A 22,198-nucleotide genomic window follows, 5' to 3' on the forward strand; every position below is an offset into this window, starting at 1 on the left:
GGAGTGTTTCAAGCCACCGCAAATTCAGTGTCAACAGGAAACGGGGCAAAGCAAATGTGCGTCGGAATTGAGCCAACCGGGATTTAAGAGTCCAACGTTTGATTCTATTTTATCTGAAAGGAAACTAAAGTGCCAGACGGAAAACCCAGCAGCCCCAACAGTGGCCCGCATGGGAGCCGGGGGCTCTGAAGGTGGCTGTCAGGGTGCCAGCTCCGTTCCACACTTGGTCACTGTGTCATCTTCAGGCTCTTTGGGGTTCAGTTTGCTCTCGTGTAAGATGGTGACAAGATCACCTGCCACTCAGGGTGGTGGGAGGAGCTTCTGAAATAATGCAGCCTTGGTTAAGGGGGGCAATTATTACATTCTAGACCTAGAGGTATTCAGAGCAGACCCTGGGCTGGGGGTGGGGGTGGGATGACTCACCGGTGCTCCTGGGGGCCCAGATGGCCCCTGGTGGCCTCGTGGTCCTGGAGCTCCCTGTGACACAAGCCAAACAGGTGTAAGCCACAAATCTCTCTTCTGCATGACCAGGATGGCCGCCACCACCCATGGCCCCTTCCTGACTCAGTTTATGCCCTGGGTTCCCAAAAGGGGCTTGAAGGCACCACGTGGGCATCTCCACTCCTGGCAGAAAGTCAACCTGACACATCTCGAAATGGCCCAGTCTGAACTCGGCATGCAGTTTCAAGCCTGGGGTTGTGGGAGGGATGCATCTCCCACTTACCTGCTCGCCCTTCAGGCCCTCTCTCTGCACCTGAGAGACAAAGCAGGGGTCAGTGGAAAGCCATGGGGCTGGCATTTTCTTACCAACAGTCAACCTTTCTCGACAGAACACAGTGTGCTGTGCTGCAGCAGTTTCTCACTCCTCTCTGATCTCACCCCACTTTAAGTACAGAAAGCCTTTTACCCAGCTCATGTCAGTAGAAGAGTTCTGACTTTGTCTCAGAGGGAAAGACAAACTTCCAAAACCCAAGTTCAAGCAGGTTCCAACCCCTGATGACTTTGCAACTTACCATGGAGCCTGGTACCCCAGAAGGCCCAGCAGGTCCCACGTCACCCTGCATAAAAATAACTCTCTTCATGTGACATACTGGCAGCCACCTTCATCTGCTGCCCCCCTCCCCCTTTAAATGTGTGCCAGGCTGTGCGACTCTGGCTCATTCCTGCAAGTCTGGGGGGCCATTTCCTCCTCTGTTCCCACCCTACACCGTCGTGACGGCTGGTCACACTCACCTGTGTAATATTCTCAAACGTTCCGTGTTTCCCTCACAATTCCATGAGCACCTGCTTGTACCTGTGCTGGGTCAGGCACAGGGGACGCAGCTGCTACACCTTATGACCTGTCCCTGGCCAAGTCTACTGTTTGGCTCACGACCCACAATAAAGATTTATCAGATAAATAATTAAAATAATGCTTTGATGAGCCCCATCCATTTTCAACAAGACTTATTTCCTGCCTCCTTTTCCTTTAGCCCAGGTCACCTGGGCTCTGACATCTGACACTAGCCCGGATCTCACAGGGTGGGAGATACTTAAGGACACCAATGGGGCATTTTCGCTGACCCTGAGCATAGAAAAGTCTTCAGCGCTATTACCCCAGTGCCGTATCCTAAAGCAAGGACACCCCCGTGGAGGGGTGGGGGACAGCTGGGACTGAATCAGGCTCCACCAAAGGCATATCTCAGGTCAGAACCCCTAGGGGGTCCTGTGGGTGTGAACCCATCTTAAACAGGGCCTCTGAAGGTGCTGTTAGTTAAGGTGAGGCCCAGACTGAAAAAGAGAGGCCTTCGTCCAATATGGCTGGAGTCCTTACAAGCAAAGGAAATTGGACACAGAGAGCAGCCAGAAGCTGAAGTCAATGGAACCGAAAGAGAAAGGAGAAGACACCACCACATGCATTGCCATGTGACGGGCAAGCCAAGGAACCCCAAAGATTGCGGGCCAGATGGAAGATACTGACCCCAGGAGGAAGCCAACCTGCTAGCCTCTGAAACCGTGACCCTATACATTTCCGTTGTTTAAGCCAACCCATTGTATGATACTTGTTTTAGCAGCCAGGAATCTAAAACAGGGACATAACTTTTCCTTCTCTCTAGAGCCTACTCAAGGCCCAGAACCTGGGAAGCATTCCAAAACCTTCATTGGCAGGGGAGAAGAGTGAACCCCACAGCCACGCCTGCCTGCCCTTCACTGCGTGTGGGGTTATGGTTATAGGATGTCGACAGGGAAGGTGTCTCCGACTCCAAAACCGACAGAATCACAACTCGTCCTCCCAATTCCACCATTCTCTACTCCTGCTCAAGACTTGGAAAAGCATTTCCCTTTTTATAGCATCAGACGTTTGTTTTCTTTTAATCTCAAATAATAATGTTTTTATCTCAAAAGCTCAAATATTGATTCTCCTTGGCGAACCTTCCTTTTTGTCCCCCACATCTAATAACTGAGTCCCCTATTCCGGTTGCTTCTCTGCATACAGAAACTTCCATGGCATGCATGTGCAGAAATCTCCCTGCACTCAGAACCCAGCTTGAATATCTCTTCTCCTTGAGTGGTCTTTACCACACCCCTCCTCCCAGCAGAGATATTTTCTTTTTTCCCCTGTGCTCCCGCAAAATGTTTTAATGCTTTGGTAGCGTATGACTGTTACAAGACATTGGGAGTTATACTGTAATTTTTGTGGCTATCTTAAATATATATAATCTATCTATCTAAGTATCAATTTATCTATCTGGCTACCTATCTACAGACACATGCATACATACATACACATACACACATATGTGCTTATGTCTACAGGTAGCTATATGTAGCTAAATTATGACTCTTTTGAGGGTCCTATGTCTTTCTCTCTTTTATTTACATTAGGCCTGACTATCACATTAACTTTTGTTGTTTTTCTTGTTGAATTTATCATCTTTACTATTATATCTCAAAAAGTGCTTAATAACAGCTATGAAATCAATTCATGAATACATGTTTTGATTACTTCTATAGGCAATTTTCACAAAATGAGATCAAATGTTCTGCCATATTAAATCATTATTAAGGAATACTAAGATTCTGGTATCCAACCATAATAATTTTGTATCTACAGCTAAAAAGCATCGGGGGCTTTCTATCGGCCAGGCCTGTTCCAAGGACTTTCCATGGATTATCTCTTTCCCTCTATGGTATTAATTTAACATTATTTTTCCTATCCTATAGATGGGAAAAAAAGCACAGAGATGTTTAGAAACTTTTTCAAGTTGAAAAAGATACCAAGTAATAAAACCAGAAGTCTTTCCTTGAATCATTTTCTTTCCACTCCATGGATGACACATTTTGCAATGGTCACTTTTAGCCACTGTCATAGACAGCCTTCAAGCTGTCCCCCAATACTCTCCATCCCTGGAATCCACACCTGTGCATGGTCATCTCCCACGCTGTACCAGGGTGAGTCTAGATGACCAATGGCATTCAGCAGAAGTGATGGTGCGCCACTTCCAAGGTGCACTTAGGATACAGAAATGGCGATGGCTTCCATTTAGGGCCCTCTCTCTCTCTCAGATTACTCACTCTGGAGAAAGCCTTTTCTGTGTCATAAGCAGCATTATGGAAAGGCCATGTAATGAGGAAGCAAAGCCTCCAGCCAGCAGCTGGCAAGGAACGGAGGCCTGCCAGCGACCTTGCGAATGAATGGCGTGGATGCAGATCCGCCAGCCCCAGTCAAACCCTGAGCTCACTGCGGTCCTGGCCAAAAGCTTGACTGCAACCACCTGAGACTTCGAGCCAGAACAACCTGGACAAGTTGTTCCCAGATTCCTGGCACTTATAAACTGGGTGAGATAATAAATGACTGTTGTTTTCAGCTCCTAAGGTGAGGGATCATTTGTTACACAGCAAAGTTACGGAATCAATCCACTAAAACTGTTACTGTGGTATAAATAATGCATGCACTGATATTGAGAGCTACCTGGCATTGGATAGACAGGTAGATAAGCTGGACCTTAGGTTGTGGTCTATAAGCAAATAGACTGTGGGGTTTGGGGGGATTCACCCTACCTTCCTAAGCCTCTGTTCCAGCACTTGTAAAATGAGGAGTGCTTAAAAAGATCAGCTGTATGATTCCAATGACTATCCTGGATTTGTCTCAATGATGACCTTTTAGGATAAGTTAACAAGTATTGTATCATGCAGTTATCACTGGTTTCTTAATCATCGCAATGAATAATTCCAAAACACTATCATGCATCACCCTGTCCTTTCACTTCTGCTGCATTTATCATAAGCCATGAGAACTCATCTCTTTCCCAAATAAGAGAAAAGAAATCCAAAACTGAGGTGGGAGGTTGAAATTTATAATAAACACACAGTCACACTCACACACACTCATACACACACTCAAGCAGGAGCAGGAAATAGAGCCATCACCTGGGTGCAGCCTTCAAGGATCATTCCCTCTTAGTGACTTGAAACTACTTATTTCAGGATTTAGCATTCCCTCTCAAGGAACTGCAAAAATATATTAAAATCCTGACAACAGCCTGCAGAAGTATCATGAGTCTCCAAGTTTAGTAGCTATTAAAAAATAACGATGTAAATCTCAACTCTAAAAATACTTAGAAGGAGAGAGAAAAATCAACTCGGCCAGAAATGAAGCCTGGGTGGACAGGGTTGGAAAATATTAGCAAGCTCCAGTCCCATTTGCTAAGCTGAAGCTTTTCTGCATGCATGGTCTGTTTATTTATTTATAATGTATACCCTGTCTGCTTCTATAAAGAGCCAGAAGCAGCCTTTTCTTTTTCCTTTGTTTGGAGCATCTACTGGTAACTAGTCTGAGTCAGACAATGACCTTTACCTAAGTCTTGCAAGGATACAGGATGAGAAGTGATGCATCTCTGGCTTCACCCATCTTACTTTATCTGCATTCATCCTATTCTCAGCAAGCTTTTCCCTCCCCGGCTATTCTCTAATTTGATGGCTAATGCCTTTCGTAAAGGCCTGTCCAGGAATCTGGAAGAAAATCATTTTCTGGTACTCAAGCACAGAGCTGCGTCTCATGATATCATTTTCTCTGCATTACATCTTATTCTCTCTGCATTACCCCCCAAACCAAGATTTCCCAGAATGCTTAGGAAGGTTATTACCTTCACATACATTTTCAGAGCACGTCACAATTTGCAAAGAATTTTTACATGCAGTTATTTCCGTTGAGATAGCAATTCTAAGCAGAAAATGTATTTATTTAAGCCTTGTTAAGAGATGTTCCAAAACAGATGACCAGTGTGATAAGACACAAACTATATTTTGTTTATTAAATACCTAGCAAATTTCCAGAATTTTTATTCCAATAAAAAAGCATTTGTAAAATGCCGTAGGAAACAACGAGGGAGAAAAGGAGGAAAAGAAGGGGTTTAGAAGATGGTGGCTTATGAGATTTGTTTCTGCATTTATTCATAGATTTGTTAAGTCCAAAAAGCATTTTAAATAGTATAAGGGTATTTTTTAATAAGTTCTGGATGTTATTTATTAGTGGGGTTTTTTTTTTAAGCATGTTTTATAGATTTTTTTTCCTAAAAGTGGAGGAAAAATGGTATTACCTGAAATTTCTTGTTTGCTGAGTTCCTGATAACCAGTAACATCTAAGACAGTTTTCTCACGTGTCTAATGTGGGTTTCAGGAACTCCCCGGGCCCAGCCTCCTCTGAGACCCCCCTGCCTTCTTGTCTCCAGCCTCCAGTGAGTTCCCGCCCCACCCCATGGTTTTCCAAGTCAATGATGTAACAAAGGGACCCTCTTGCTGGGAAGATCTGAATCCCAATTACGTACCTGAAGAGGGGATGGATTTAGTATGTGTTTACATGTTTAAAAACATGTAGACCACAGTAGCATATTTCTTCAAATACTGTTTTTTCTTAATAGGGAGTATTTGTTTTAACTGCACCTGTTGTCTAATCAGCGTTGGACCCCTGGGCAGACTCCCCTCCACCCCCCTCCAAGGCTAGGTCTTCAGACCCCTACAAGGAGCCCTGGGCTGAGCACCTGGGCCTCGGGCTTCTCTCCAGGCTGCCTCCGCCTCCCCTACAGTTCCTCGTGCTCTGTCCTGGTGTCTCTGGTTCCCCACCCACGGCCTCCCACCCACCACATGAATCACACCTACCAGCTGGTCTCTTCACTGTGACACCCTAGAGGGCCATCTGGCAGACCTCAATAAGGTGCGTTCTTTGGCAGCTATTGCTTGGCTCTCCCTTACTTCCCCCTCTGCAGTCAATGGGTCAGTCCCGACTCACCACCCTTTGTGTGCACTTTGTCCCCAGAACTCCAGCCTGGGTCCGTCCCCCCCAGGCCCTGATTAGCTCAGGAGACAGTTCATACACCTGCTTGTCCAGAGCCTAGAGCCTTCTACCACCCCCTGGCCTGGCTTACCTTCTCTCCTTGGGGCCCTGCCACCCCGGGAGGGCCAGGTTTTCCCTATAGAGGAAAGAAAGGAAAAGGTGGATGGTCAGTGGTGGTGAGCAGAGAAGGAAGGGGCCACAGGGAAAATCCAGCTTCAAAACTGTAGCTTGGCTTTCCCCAGGAGAACAGGTTCCCTTACAACAGACTTTCCAAATGGTGCTTATTGCTAGAAAGTTCTTCCTTACATTGAACTAAACTCCACATCTCTTTTTTCCCCCTTTAGAGACACACTGGGGCTTCTTTACACACCAAGCATTCCAAGGTAACAAGGATCCTTCCTTAGGGAAGCAAGGGATGTGTCAGAGAGAACCTGGGCAATGGGCAGGGGGAAGCGAGTAACCACAGAGGGCCAAGCCAGATGCAGTTCTATGGAAATCCTTAGAGGGTGGCGGGGACTGGCTACACATCTGGAATGAGGGAAAACCCAGGTCCCTTCCATGCTGAAGATCAACTCCTCCTCCTCTTTCCCAAAGGGCAGTTTTCCTAGAATGGGAGGAGGAGAACCCAGCAGTTAAAGCTCCTCAGGAGTCTGCATTGAGGGGACCCTCCCCCCACCAACCCCAAACACACTGGGAGACCTCACGTGGGTCTCTGGAACCAAGGAAGACTCTAGAAGGCAGCTGGACATCCCTGTTGACAGAGTGATTTTTCTAATGTAGGAATTTGTTCTAAAGACCTAATCAGATACACAGGTAAAGATGCCTCCACAGCCACTCACTTCCTTATTACCACAAACAGCAAAGAAATGAACAGAGCCTCGAGGTCCGGAGAGGAGAGGAGCTGTCTAGGATGCCTTTCTGCTCCTCAGACCCGTGTCTCTCACCTTAGCACCATCAGCATTTTACTTATTTGCTGGGATACTGGTTATTTTTGCTGCTTTCCTGTATAAAATGTAAGCTCCCTGTAGGAATAGGCTTCATCATTCTTAGTGAACACCAAGTGGGTATTCCCAGAGCTGAGTGCCAGGCTGGGCACAGTGGCAGCACCCAACCAACAGTTTTAAGGGAATGAATGAATTACGGTTCATTCCCACCAAAGAACACAAAGTGTCATGCCCTTGGTGAATAGTAAAGAAAAGGGTTCCATGTTTATGATATAAGGTTGAGGGGAGGGGAGCAAGAGATCAAAAAAGATGATTCCAATTTATGGAATTAAATTATTAAGTGACAGTAAATATAAATCAAAATATTTCTTGGTGATGGGATTAAGTGGATTTAATTAGCATTTTAATTTTAATTCAGGTTGATATAGAATATTTAAATTGACGCATTTGTTATAACTTTGTGTTTAACTATTTTATCTATACATCAATATGTATTGCAACATATATAAACATGTGATTTAACTGACTAGTATATTGATATGTTAAATTACATCGTAAACATCGTGTTTTCCTAATTACCTTCGATGTGGCTGTGTGATTTTAGGTTTTATGTCATCTTTATTTTTTAATCACTTAACTATTTAAATTTGGTTACTTTTTGAATAGATAATAAGTCTACATGGTGTAAGATTTAAATGGTACAAAAGTTTCATTCCCTCCCCATCCCCAGCCACCTAAACTCCTCTTCTGGGGCAAATGAGTTACCAGTTTCTTGTTTATCCTTCTAAAAATAGTCCATGCCAAAATGTATTTTTTTGCCACACAGGTCTACACTTTCCTTTATTTAACAATATAGTTTACAGACCATTGATATCAATGCATTAGTTTTCTTGTCATTTTTCACAGCATCTTCTCATGTCTCTGTCCTAACATACCCTGCTGCCTTCCATCTCTCCTTATTGATGAGTATTTCGGTTGTTTCTAATCTCTATCACAGACCATACTGCAATGAATAAGCTGGCATGTGCATCATTTTGAATGTGTGCAAGCTGTCCACACCTCCACATTAATAATGAAACATCACAGTACTTAACATAAAGTGGATTTAAAGCGATGTGTCCTCTGAGACCCCTCTCCCTGCCCCTGCTCCGACTTTACAGTGCCCACGTGGGACCACACACCTGGGGCCTGGCTGCTCGACTTCTGGAGCCTCAAGCTGAGCAGGAAGGAAGCCAGGCTGCCCTGGCCCTGTAGAACTTTGGGTCAAGATCTGGCTGCTCCTGTGGTTGGACAAAACCCCACGCCCCAGCCTCAGTGCCCACTTACCGGCTGTCCTGGCTCCCCTGGCTTCCCGGGGAATCCATCCAGGCCTCGTTCCCCCTGGAGAAACAAGGGAAATGAAGAAAGGAAGAATGAGCAAGGAGTCACCAGGCAGGAAGTGGACGCCACATCCTGTGGTCACTCAGGGAAAGGGAGGACAAGCAGAGGCCCCCAGTGTCTGATCCTGGTTCACATCCATTCTCCACCAGGCACCTCTGAAGATGGGAGGGCTCAAAACACACATAATGGCTCCAAAGGGTACAGGGTGTTAAGGGTCAAGGAGCATAGGGCAAAGGTCAGACAAATCAGACTCATATCTCTGCTTTTCATTCCCCAAATGTGTGACCCAGGGAAAGTCATGAAACCTCGAGGTCCCCTTTCCTTGTGGTTCTTCATAGGGATCAAAGTAATGGATGAGGGAGGTCTGCAATGTCATCTGTAAGGCTGCAGACACATTTTGTGCATCATCCACTCATCCAGCAAATACATACTGAGCCTCTACTGCACTTCCAGAGGCTGGAATAAACCTAAGAGCCAGTGACAGGCCAAGTGCAGGCCATCATTCATGCCCCCACCCAACACTGGCTTGCTTGATTCAGACAGGGCTGGGCTGGAATCTCTCAGTGGCTGTGGGATCCCGGGCAAGTCACTTAACCTCTCTGAGACGGCTGCTGTTTGCTATGATAATCCTTTCCTCAAAAGATACCTGTGAATAAGGAATGAGATAAAATACGAAAAACCTCTGCTTATTTATGGGAGGTATTTGATAAGCGCTCCTTGGTCTGGTTTTCTTGAGCCAAAGCACATGAATGTTGGTGTGTTCCCCTCACGGGGTAACTCTTATCATCCCTTTCTTCCTGGGGAGCCCCGAGCACTCAGCCCTTGCAGAAAGGCAGAGACACCAAAGGGTGGAGCTGCGTTAGTACGAACAGACCCTCACAAGACACCCCAGCAGCCATGGCTTCCCCCTTTGGGTTCCTCCAACACAGCACCATCTCCTGCTCCGAAGTGGGCTTGCTGTGCTCTCCACTGGCTCCTCAGCATCCTCAGGGCCCAGCTTCAATGTCGCCTCTTTGGCCTCTTAACCTAAAGTAGGCGCTGGTAGGCCCCCGGTTTGTTCCCCTCGTAGCTCTTGATTCATTCTGCATTTGCTGTCTCTTCACTCTCCACCTCCTTCACGAGGACCTGAGACACGGGCATCCTTTTCCTCACTGTGCCCCCAGCACCCAGCACAGAGCTTCACATGGGCCCCTCTTGGCATTGCTGGAATGACTGAAAGATGACGCAGGAAAATGAGTTCCAAGCCTCCTATTTCCCCATAACTTTAAGCTGCTGATTCCTTTTTTAAAGGTTGGCACATCTCTTCCAGGGTGTTGTTTTCCTGGCCTTCTGCTCACTGGGTTGTCCGGCCTCAGGTCTGTAGGTGCTGACTGTAGACCGCGGCCACCTCGCGACTGCAGGGAGGGCGGGACTTCCCGACAGGTGGAGGGCGTCAGGGGTTTTTCTTCTTGGAATGGACATGCCCGCTCCTTCCAGGGATTGCTGGCTACTTGGGGAAATGCTCTTCCCCTTAGCCTGGAACAAACACTGATGTTCCCCTTGGCCCTGTTCCAGCAAGAGAAGGGGGGTGCTGCCCACAAAGCCAATCCAGGTGCAGCGTCCCCGTCAGTCACTGCCAGTGGCCCCAAGGTCCCTCCAACCCCACATATCCATTGATCTGAACTTTGGGATTATCCCCAAATCTCTCTCAACTCTACAGTTGATTTGGCTTCCTTGTAAACTTAATGATTTATGTTTTCTGTCTTTCAGAAATGATTAAACCATTCTAAAACATTCATATCCATGTTTCTATTTCCAAGCACTGTTAGGCATTAATTCTTACAATACAAAGTCTTGGGGTCATTACAAGATTTGGGGTGAAGGAGAGGAGAGCTGCCGTATTCCATCTCTGTGCCAAGAGATTTCATGTCACCACATCTGCCCTTTCTCCCGCCGCACACATGGACTCACTGAGGGACAGGAGGCAAACTACTGATACTTAGCCCCTGCTGAGACATGGGTCTCCTCACCCTTAACCCTCTGTCTCTTTCTACCACCCTGTGAGGTCTGAGTGGAGGACAATGGAGGGGCACGCTGGCCTCTTTCACTGGTTGCCACCAGCATCTCAGCACTCATGGAATCAACGCCTTAATTTTGCAGGTGGGACACTGATGACCTTAGGGTGTGCACCTTGTCCAGTGTCATAGAGAAAATTAGTGATGGGAGCAGGCCTGAAAGAAAGGTCTCCTGACTTCTGAGCCAGGGCTTTCTTCCTTGTAGCAGGCCACCCCACTAAACATCACCCCAATATCTGGCATTTCCACAGGGCTCAGAGGAAAAGGGAATGTGTTGACCAGGTTCTATTTTGCAAGTTCCGTCTTGAAGCACAGAGCTATGCCTATTGCCCAAGTCCCCACTTCCTACTTCAAGGTCAGTGGAGCTTGAAGCCAAGATTTCTCCAGCTGTAGCTCAAGACAGCTGCATGAAGCACCGTGAGGACCTGGCTGGACGTGGTCTCGGCAAACTATTTTGCTACTCAGCACACGGAGAGCAGGGCCAGGCTGGAGCCAGCTGGAGAACTGACAGACGTGTGACTCCATTAGCAGGGGGATGAGAAAGGAAGAGGATGAGAAGCTGAGGGTGGTGAGGGAGGGGAAGCACAGAGAGAGGAGGACAGGAGCGGGTGTGTACAGCAGGGTCTCAAACTGAAATGCCTATGGGAGCCAGGCTGGGCATAAGGTGGGGGGAAGCAATAGTCAGAGACTGGACCTGAGGCCAAACGCAAGTGCCCCACCTAAAGGCAGAAACTCAGTCTTGTTTTGTTTCTTTCTTAGCTTTTGCCACTGCACCAGCCATACAAGCATGACTATGGACAGGGTGTTGACAGCTGACCTCCAGTCTGTTCCTGGCACAGCCTGTGAGTGGGGGCCGGGGCTTCTCTGTGGTGGGGAGGTGCATGGAGCAGAAGTTAAGCTCACCACTCAGGTTCCAAGCCTGGCTCTCCCACTAACAAGCCAGACAAATCACTTAGCTTCTCCGTTACTCAGTTTCCCATCTGCATCCCAGGGATGATAATATTTACCTCTCAGCGCTGCTATGAGGGTACAGTGAGCTGATATATGTAACATGCTTAGAACAATGTCTGGCAGGTGGAAGGTATCTAGGAGAAGTTGGTTAAGCAAATCAGAGAGTGAACGTGCAGAACGGGGGGAAAGAAGAGAAAAGGGAAGCAGTTGGAAGAGGGAGCAAGTGAGGAATGTCACGGGTGGGGCAGGGGAACCTGCTGGGGGAGCAGAAGGGGTGGGCAAAGGAGAGCAACGGACCAGGGTCAGGAGCCCTGGTTCTAACCCTGCTCCTGCAGAGGGCCAGCCGCCCTGAACAAAGCCTGCCTTCCCTGGGTTCAATTTCCTCATTGGTTTGAAATAATAATGGAAAAGAAAAGAAACGTGGCGTCTGTAATGCAGGGTCTTGAAGCTCCCTTCTGAGTCTCACCACCTTAAGTTGATAGGGAAGTGTATTGCATTTATGCAAATTAAGGGGGAATCAATTCTAGTCCCAAGTATGTTCGGGTACCAGATATGGAACCATCGTCAGACGTGTTTCCCATTTTCAGTGAAGGAAACCGAGTCTCAGGGAGTTGAGAGCACGTCATCCTGGTCCACAGCTCCTAAGGGAAGTTCCAGTATCCGCTGCCCCATCCCGACTCCCAGGCCGCTGGAAGCTTCCTGCAGGTCCAGCCCACCAGCTGCAGCCCCGCGTCTCGGACAGTAGAGGGCGCGCGCACGCCACGTAAAGCAGCAAAACGCTCCAGCCTCGCTAATGGAGGCTCTGCGTTCTTGGGGATTTTGAAGTCTTGAGGTTGAGAGGCACATTTAATGAGAGAGGTGCACGTCTGGCATGCACATGAAATAAAAAAGAACTCATCTTAGGTTGGAGGAACACCTATCAGCAGAACTGAAGAAAAATGTGCTAACAAGCTGCATTCCCTCCCTCCTGCTTTCAGCGAAACGGCACAGCTCTCTTGCCCAGCTTCTGCAGCCCCTCCTGTCCCAGGCCTCGTCTGGCCTCATCCAGCCTTGCATAAGCCCCCCAACAGTCTCCCAAATGCTCCCCCTGCCTCTTCTCTGCTCTGATCCATCGCCCATTCTTTTGGCCAAGCAGTCTTCCTGTAATCCACTTCTGGGGATCCCCCCCTGTTCCCAGACCCCAGGGGCTCTCCACTGCCTGCAGGATCAAGTCCCAGCTCCTTGGACCAGCAACACAGGGCCTTCTGCGCCCATCTCCTTCATCGCAAGACTGGTCGGATATCACTGCCCTCCATCACCTGCCTCCATTCTTGCTCTTTCCTGCCTCTGGCTCAGCGCATTTTGTTCCATCTTTCCAGAAAGCCCACCTTGCATTCAAATCTCTGCCAGCCAACATCGAAAGGCAGCATAGTATCATGGAGGTGGGATGTGTTCATAAACGAATCCCATAACCTTTGGCAAGAGCCCTGACCCTCCGGAGAACAATTAACTTGTCTTTTTGGTCAGAATCTGTGGGGTAGCACAGCTAAAATGCCTGGTGCTTCTCAGATCACCCTGGGTAGACAATGGGGCTACAACCCAACTCAAATGTGACCTCCTCCATGATGGCCCCCCTGATCTCCCCCCCCCTTCAGAAATGACAGCTCCTTCTTCAGAAATCCAGCCACCCTTCATCACTTCCTCCCCCAAGACGCGTATGCTCGCTCGGTCTTGCACTTTATGTGTCTCACCTTCTCCACCAGGCTGCGAGCTTTTAGAGAAAGGATGCCCATCTGGTTTCCATAACCTCCTCAGGACCTGGCATGCAGTAAGTCTTCCCTGGTGCCCATGAAATGAACAAATACATGCATTGCACTGACTGACTCCAATTCAGCAATTTGATAGTTAATTTCAGAAGCACAAATGATCACCTGCTGTGCTCAGACCACAGAGTTTGGCCTGGGGATACGAATATGAATTAAACACATTGTCGATCCTACCCATTATGATACCACATCCACCCACCAGGGATTCTGTGTCCTCACTGTGTGGTCTGAAGGGAAGCCCGTTCTCCTGCAAGGAGGGGAGATGGGACAGTCTTAGGAGCAGATCAGTGGTTGGCCCTTCCCTCCAGATGCCTCCAAGCCAACGAGGTCCATTCCCAGGGAACTCCACCGGTGGCCCTCGTCCTGCAGGTGGAGGCTGTACCACCAAGCAGTTCTAAGAAATGAGTCCTGCACAGATCTCCAGGACAAGCGCTGGAAGAGCAGATTTGGGACCTTGGCAACTGAGATCTCAACTTGCTCTCAACCTCTTGGGCCCCAGCAAGGGAGTGTCTGGCTGCCAAATGGTCCCATCATTCTCTCCCTGGGGTCTGCCCCAGTGGGCACTTGCTCCATCAAGATTTACTAAATGAACAAGTAAATGTCTCTAGCCATTCAGCCCAAGTGGATATTTAACAAATACTTATTGCAGTAAGACCAGCTGGCAACCCTGCCAATGCTTTAAAAACACTGATGGAGGGTGTGTCTACTGATGTCTCATTGTAAGGCAGAGCTGGGGGTCAGAACGGAGAAGATGGGGCTCCCTGCATCAGCTAGATGGATCCTGGTTTCCATCCCTTCAAAACTCCAATTCATTTTTGGTAAACATTTATGGAGCATCTACCAGGGATGAATTCCTGAATTTGCTTTTTAAAAGCATTTAATTTGATCCTCACAGTCACTTCCTGAGATAGGTATTATCAATCCCACATTTTAGATAAAGACACAGAGGGCCAGGAGGTTAAGAAGCTTGTCTAAGATCCCAGAGCCAGCAATGGCAGAGCCAGAGTAAGAATCTAGCTCTTCTGGTTCCAAAACTGCTGTTCTTGCCCTTTTTCTAGGGTCACCTTGCCTGGGCTTCCTTATTCCCAAGCCAGGGCAGGACACCTGGAAGATGCTCCCAGGGTCCTGGGGTGCTTGAATGTCCACAGCCACCCAAAGGTATCAGGTGGCCACAGCTTTGCAGACAGAGCTGGGCACACAGCATCCAATTTGTAGACCCATTAGTGAGTGGACTTGGCTTTGTGACCAATTGGCCAACCACCCAGGACCAGCGTTTCCTGGACAGCCCACTTGGGCTCCCGGGAAAAGCCTAAAGCCAGGGCTGCCTCACCCCTTTTCAGAGAGGGCCCACCCAGGTGATGGCCGCAGTGATGGCTGGGTGGAAGCCCTTTGCAGAGGCGGTGCTGGAGCACTGGGGGAGGCTGGGCAGCTGGGGGTCCTGTCTCGAGGGAAGAGGGAAAACTTCCTCTTGCTGACGTCAAAGAAATCAGAGTAGCTCCTGAGGAAATACTAAGGAAATACTCATCGAATGTAAGAACTGGAAAGGGGCCTTCAAGATATGTAGTCCAGGCTCCTCGTTTGACAGCTGGGGAAAAGGAGGTGCTGAGAAGAGGGCAGCGGTCTCAGAGACACCAGTAACCCAGGGGTCGGAAGTCACGCCCAATGCTGCACCCCTGGAGCCCGAGAGCCGTGCTTCCTCTGTCCTTCTCTCTGTTATCTGTCTCCAACTCTCTCTTTCTCTCTGCATCTCTCTCTGCCTCTCTCCATCTCTGTTTCTCTTTCTCTTTCCACATCTGTCTCCTTCTCTCTCCCCACTCCCTACATAAATAGCACTGTTCCAAGCTCTTTGCAAATATCAACCCATTTAATCCCTATGGTAACCTTAAGTGGGAGGAGTACTGCTCTCTTTGAGGATTTTGGAGGCCCGGAGGTTAAGGACGTCTCCCAGGGCCACCCAGCTGGCCAGGACGCTCACACGCAGGCGGGGCTTCCCCTCCGCCCTGATGACACCCCTGGCTCCAGACCAGGAGTTCCCAGCCTGGGCGGCCTCAGAGGGTGACGGGCACCAGCCCAGCTCCCTCTCCTGGACCCCACCCTCCCTGCAGCGCCCTCACTGCCTGTGCTTCCCAGCAGGTGGGTGGGGAGCCGGCCGGGGCACCGTGGGGATGCCCAGGCTGGGGATGAGGAGTTTCTAGCACTTTTTCTCCTTATACTGGACCACATGATGCTGAGAAACACAGCACTTCTGGGCCTCAGTTTCCCCATGTATCCCATAAAGAGAGGCCTCTGGGTGTTTTCCAAAGCTTTCTCCAGATCTGACGATTTACGATTCTAAGAATGCAGCATTTCTTGGTTGGACAAAAGTCTTAATACAAGACTCCCAGAGCATGCTAGAAAAGTTATCCAGCACCACACTATAAAAAGGCTGTGGCACCAAAACAGTGTTTGGCAAGAGCAAAGAACTGCATTCATCCAGACTGAGTTTCTTTAGAAACACAAGTGGGAAAAGGATGTGAATGTCTGAGGCTGTGTGGGTCACATGCCCCTATGATCTTAACCAACCTTGGGACTTTTATGGTACACTTAAAAAAAGAAGTCCTCAAACATAGTTTTTTATTTTTTTAGGGCTTTCTTCAATAATGTCTGATGAGGCAGGAGACCCTTGAGTGCTGGGAGGTGCCGCAACAAACCCCAGGGGTCTGGATGAGGGGCGCACACTGACCAGTGCACACTGAGGCGGGGAACCAGCCCTGGCCCAGCCCTCCGCTCCATCCCCTCCATTTTACAATGGAAGGAACTGAGGATCAATAAAAAGAAGTTACTTTTTTTTCCGAATTTCCTTTTTATGCCCTTGAGACCAGTGTGACTTGCACCCCCACCTCCTGAGCCCTATGACAGTTTTTGGAGCACCGACCCAAGCTGAGGCAATGCAAAGCCTTCTGTGAGCGGGAACCCCACAATGCAGCCTTCGGGGGCTCTTGCCTGCTAGATCCTGAGTTCCTGGGACTCAGATAGGCAGGGAAGCCATGGCCACGGCCCCTTTGTCTGGGAGAGTTACTTCCTAGGCCAATTGGGGTTTCCAGGTTTCTGGGGCTGCCTTGGGGCGCCATACTGGTATTGGACTTGGGTCTGTTGGCCAAGGTTCTGGGTGGTCCTGGAGACTGAGACCTGTATCCTCTCCAAATCACAGCCTTCTCTTGTCTTGACATGACCTGGCTCTATCCACACCCCAGCCCTTTGCTTTGGCTTCCACACCTTCGGTTCTCCAGTTACCCTTCCTACAGGGGACCTGGGCTCAGGACATGTTACCCTACAAAGGAGTCATCTGCCATCCATTCACTGACTTAGCAAATGCGTATCAAAGCCAAGAGCTCCAGGATCTGCATGAAGCGCTGTGCACCTCCCACAGAGCACCCACTGCCACGTGTTGAGTTTACGTTCTAAACCTCTGCCTTGCCCGCTAATCTCCTGGGATCCTGAAGGAAGGGCCTGAGCCTCTATCCTCCCTGCATCTCCTGCATTCAGCACAGAACCCGGGACACGGCAGGTACTCGGTAACCAGTGGGGGAAGACAGGATGCCTGGAGGTCTGTTAGGAGCCCCAGGCCAGGGGACAGGCCTCTCTGGCCATACCCCTCCACACCCCTGGGCCTTCAGCCTGAATCACAGCTGTGCTCGCCACACACTCTGGACACAGAGCCTCAACTTTCCTACTCCGCCACAGCCCGTCCCTGCCACGAGGTCAGTTGCCCAAACCCTGCCAGCTCCCACGCAGGGTATCCAGCTCCATGGCTGCCCACGACAGGCATCAACCCACACTGCCGGGAGCCCAGCTTCCCTCATCCCAAACGCCCCTTTCATGTCTCCCCAGCACAAAGTGGAGAAGCACGGGGCTCATGGGAAGATCTAACTGGCAAACAAACACATGCAAACACTCAAAGCTCTCAGAAGAATCAAGAAACGCAAATCCTAATGACCACAGGGTAAAGTATCTTTTCTTATTAACGTTTCAGTGATTGAAATCGAATATACAAACAAACAAACCAACAAAAACCATGCTTTGGAGCCTGAATTGGTGTAAAACTCCGAGTCCCTGCCTCCCTTAATTTTAAGAAAGCTTTAGGAAAGCAAGGAGGCAATATGCCCCCAGAGCCACGAAGGGGCTCATATTCCTTGACCGGTAATTTCACTTCTGGGAAACCAGCCTAAGGGAATAAACTTACTTTTGGAAAAAAAAAAAAAAAAGCTATAGGTTCAAAATGTTCACCGCAGAATCATTTGTAATAGTGAAACACTGGAAACAACCCTAAATGATCAATAACAGGAGAATGAGTACATAAATTATGGTTCATTCACTCATTGACTGTTGGGCAGTCATTTAAAAGAGGCTATGAAAACTCCACAACAGCACATTGAAAATACCGTACAGAGGAACAACAAACAAGCTGCTGAATTGAATGCACTATGCATGACTTCGTAAAAATAAATCAGCTATACAAGAATAAGGACTAAAGAAAATGCGCCAAAATGTTCACTGTAGTTGTATCAGGATGGTGGGCTCACAGGCTGTTTTTCACTATTTCCCAAATACACTGAAATAAAATTATATTACTTAATAATGAAAAAATCCTTATAAAACTGTAGAAATATGTACCGTAGGAAGATAGAATGCCATAGTCCGAAAAATATCTAGAACATGGCTTAGAACAGGAGAGCCAAGTCTCAGTTCTTGGCACACTTGACCCCAGATCTTAAGGAACTCAACTAACAGGCTTGGGAAGAAATGACTGAAAATCCAGCACCAGCTGCTATGGGAAGGTGGAGGCAGATGGGATTTGTAGTCCTTGGTTCCCACCCGGATGAGACTTCAGAATTCCCTGGCATTAGCAGATGTGGATGAAGCCAACCTGAGAATTATTTTTGCTATAATCTGGTAGCATGGTAGTGAAGGATTGGTTAACCTGACAGCCCTCAAATACGTTGGCGGCTATGGCAATCTGCATTTAGGAGCCTAAGCTCAGGTCCATTCACAACACTTGGTGAATAAGGCTCAAGTGCAGGTCATGACGGTCACCGCTGGCCGTCCCTTTAGTTGGAGGGTCAGGGTAATGGAGCAGCAGGGAGGTTACGTAACTTGCCCGAGTCAGCTGGGAATCCACGCCACAGAGCCCAACCCAGGGCACTCTCTAGCCTGCAATCCTGAGCTCTGCCTTTCTGAAAAGCATTGCAGTATCCTGTGGCCAGGAGACCACGGCCTGTCTGGCACAGAACTTACATTTAGGGCAGGGAATGAACACACTGTCTGCACTGGACCTACCCTCTACATCATTCGCACACACACACATGCACATGCACACACACACACATGTGAACACACACACAGCGGGCAGCCCCAGGCACGCTTCCTAATTTCCACGGAAGGCTCACTGACAGCTTGAAGTAGACCACCCATACCTTCTCTCCTCGGGACCCCTTGTCACCTCGTTCTCCTTGGAGACCCTGGGGACAAAACAACAAGAGCAGTTACACACACCCAAGTTGGCCAGTCTCTGTTCCTGCCGTCTGCGGGCCCGTGGAGAAGCGGACTGGCGGCCTCTGGCCTGGGATGGGGGTGGGTAGTGGTGGGGAAGACCCAGTGGTGACCTTGGTGCTGAGCTAGGCTACTTCTGGGGTAAGGGGTGGAACCCCTGGGGCTGTCCCAGGCCTGGGTTATTACCCAGGTCCCACAGCCGGTTCCTGAATCTACCGGCCAAGGACACGACATATGACTGTGGAGTCCACAACCCACCTCCCCAAGTCTGTGATTCCATCACGGAATCTGGCAAGTGACTCCAAGTTTGAGCCTGAGAATCTGGGCCCCTCTGAGCCCCAGTCTACCCCAGGGAGAGGGGAACTGCCCATCCCTAAATCCTCGCCACCTTCCTCTTGAGCAGCAACCAGTTTCTGTGCTCAGGAATTCCCTGCCGTTCCGTGAGCAGATATGGTGGAAATGTCAAAAGATGCAGACCTCCCTCATACAAGATCTAAAACGAGACCACCCTCCCCACGGCCACTCTCAATCCTCTCAACCTGCTCTACTGTCCTCATGGTGCTTAGCCCCTAGAAGAACATAAACCCCAGGAGAGCAGGGCCTCTGTGCCTCCAAGCCTGGATCCCAGAGTCGAGAAAAGCATCTGCAAGATGTGGGTGCTAATAAACACGTGCTGAATGAATGACAGTCAGTGGATGGTTGTGTCCATCACTGGTTAGCACAAGAACCTGCAGACATCTCCCCTGAAAGCTGCAGCCCTGCCCTGAGGTGCAGAAGATCAAAGCAGGGCCCAGCCTTTTCCTTCTCAGATGCACAAGGGGCACACCAGCCAGAGCTACTGAAAGCACCGCTCCTGCCCAGGCGAGGGGCTGCAGGCCAGGCTGGTCCCGGGGCCTCCTGGGGAGCTATGGCCCTGCCCTGTGCGGTGAACTCCTGCATCACCAGCTTGGCAGCAGGCTCTGACCCCATCACACCTCACTTACGTGCCACACGCCCCTGGGAAGTGGGTATTGGGCACCTGGTTTTATGATGAGAAAACAGCTTGGCACTTGTGGTCACAGAATGTCATGGATATTGGAGTTTGTACTGATGCTCGGGACACTTATTGGGAATTAGAGAACAGCCAGCTCCGGAGGCTCATGGGGACAGCCTGTGCCCACGGAGGATAGAGAAGGTCTGAGGTCTGAGCCTGGCCTCAGGATGTGGGAACGAGTGGGGCAGGGTAGACATGGTGGGCCGAGGCACTCGGGATCCGACTTCAAGCTGGGTGTGAGTGTGGAAGACAGGGGGGGCAGGACAGGGGCTGGGCAGGGGCTCTGGGGCTCTCTGGATGTCTAAGTCCCTGTGCACCACCACTGACTTCTCCAGCCTCATCTCTCTGCTATGGCCCCACACAAGTCAGGTTCTAGCCGCCCGGAAATGCCTCCAGCTTCCCTCCTGGTGCTCTGAGCCTTAGCAGATGCTGTTCCTCTGCCCTGAGTCCCACATGCCCCCTCCCACCCCCACCTGAGATGGATGGATGATCTCGCACGTCCTGTCAAACTCAGTTCAAGGGTGGCTTCTTCCAGGAAGCCTTCCCTGATCACTGCCTGGCCACCTTCCCCCTCCAGCAGATTTACAACCCCTTCCTGAGGGCCCTCCTCCATGGTGTGAACCTCGACTGTGGCCTGGGCATTCATCGGACCCCATGGCATGTCTCTGAGTATATGTCTGTGTCCCCCACGGGATGGGAGGCCCTTGAGGCGGGGATGGTATCCACCCATTTCTGGCTCCCCCATATCTCGCACTGTCGTGGCACGGAGGAGATCCCCTATAAATGTGTGTTTGGGTGAACGCGATGCACAAAGGAGGAACAAGGGAGGGGAAGCCCCGGGTGTGAGCCCCGGTAGTCACCAGGGTTAAGTCGAATATCCCATGGTGACGCTAAAGCAAGTGGGGAAGGGCACGGCTGGACCTTGCCTCTGGGAGAGCTGGCCCTCTCGGTGCCCGAGGCCCGTCCACACCTTCCAGGCAGGGAGGCCCTGCCAGGCACATCAGAGGCCCCAGGCAACAAAGGGGCCACTGGTCAGTTTGGTGCCAGGAGGAGCTCAGGAGCCGCGAGATGCTCTCCTGGAGAGCTGAGGGTCGGCGGAAGCCCCCACCTGGGTCTGGGGGGTGAGCTGGACATCACGGGTTTTCATTCACTACTTTGAATGAGTAAAAATCTGTGGGGGGGGGCGGGGTTCCTCACCTGGTGCCGGTTAATGCCACCCACATCTTTGAGGTGAGACCCATGGAAAGTCACCGCTTAACTGTTTAATTTGGAGAGAATCTCAAACCCTTCTTAAGGAGAACCAGTTACAGGGTCAGATGCCCAAGACGCCACCCTGCTCCGCCTGTGCCATGTTTACGTGTGTGTTCCCTGTTCACTGTCCACAGCCGCTGAACGTCTGATAGGTGTGGCACTGCCCCGGGCAGGGGGTGCAGTACAGACCCACCCTCCCCCACCCCAGTAAAAACGGCTGCTTTGGACCAACTGTCAGAAGTGTCTGGGCTGCCGGGTACAATGCAGATTCCTGGGCTCCAGCCACACCTGCCACTTCAGCCAGGGTTCCAGGAATATATACCGCACACCTGTTCTGCAGGTGATTCCTGAGTACCACAGCAGCACCTAAGAATCTCTAATCTGAGAGAGGAGAGGCTCGCACGTCGGCACGTGCAGAGCGGGGATCATCCCGGGACTCTGCAGGAGAGGGACGGTCCCCCCTGCCGGGAGAAGGGAAGAGAACCCTGCCAGGGTGGCATTACTTACAGCGGCTCCGACATGCCCGGGAGGTCCGGGAAGTCCAGGTGGTCCCCCAGGGCCCTGCAGAAGAGGTTCAGGAAGAAAATTAAAAAGAAGGAGGAAAAGATCGGGAAGGGAAAGAACACACCAGAATGGAGGCAACACTCAGCCAAGAGCCACCCTTGGTGATTGAACAGTCTGCTTATAACCCAGCCGCTGGCCTTGCCGGCTGCTCGAGGTGCCCCCATCGGCGTTCCCCGGGTCCCCCAAGTGTCCTCTGCTGAGAGCTCGTGCCACCTCTGCCCGGTGGAGCCGTGCGCACACCTGGGGCTGTCCGGTTTCCAGGACTAGCTAACAACATGTCGCCTCTGAGCCCAAATGAAGCCCAGTGCAACCGTTCCCATCTCCTCATGCCCCGTGTCCCCGGCCTTCCCATGGCCTGGCCTGGGGACGTGCAC

At 50.1% G+C, this 22,198-nt stretch overlaps 1 protein-coding gene across 3 annotated transcripts in view; it reads right to left on the bottom strand.

The window, feature by feature from the left end:
- COL22A1 (collagen type XXII alpha 1 chain) overlaps positions 1–22,198 on the bottom strand; it is a 299,863-nt gene that overhangs the window by 155,742 nt on the left and 121,923 nt on the right. For 2 of the 3 annotated variants that reach the window (XM_037803433.1, XM_037803431.1), the window contains exons 15-21: positions 21,768–21,821; positions 18,901–18,945; positions 8,584–8,637; positions 6,405–6,449; positions 1,014–1,058; positions 725–754; positions 424–477 (exon numbers count right to left, since the gene is read on the bottom strand). In XM_037803433.1, the coding sequence (XP_037659361.1) occupies positions 424–477; positions 725–754; positions 1,014–1,058; positions 6,405–6,449; positions 8,584–8,637; positions 18,901–18,945; positions 21,768–21,821 (327 nt within the window). The remainder of the gene's footprint in view (positions 1–423; positions 478–724; positions 755–1,013; positions 1,059–6,404; positions 6,450–8,583; positions 8,638–18,900; positions 18,946–21,767; positions 21,822–22,198) is intronic. The other variant, XM_037803432.1, reaches the window with a different exon arrangement.

The sequence above is a fragment of the Choloepus didactylus genome, chromosome 14 (genome assembly GCF_015220235.1).
Source record: "Choloepus didactylus isolate mChoDid1 chromosome 14, mChoDid1.pri, whole genome shotgun sequence".
Taxonomy (NCBI): domain Eukaryota; kingdom Metazoa; phylum Chordata; class Mammalia; order Pilosa; family Megalonychidae; genus Choloepus; species Choloepus didactylus.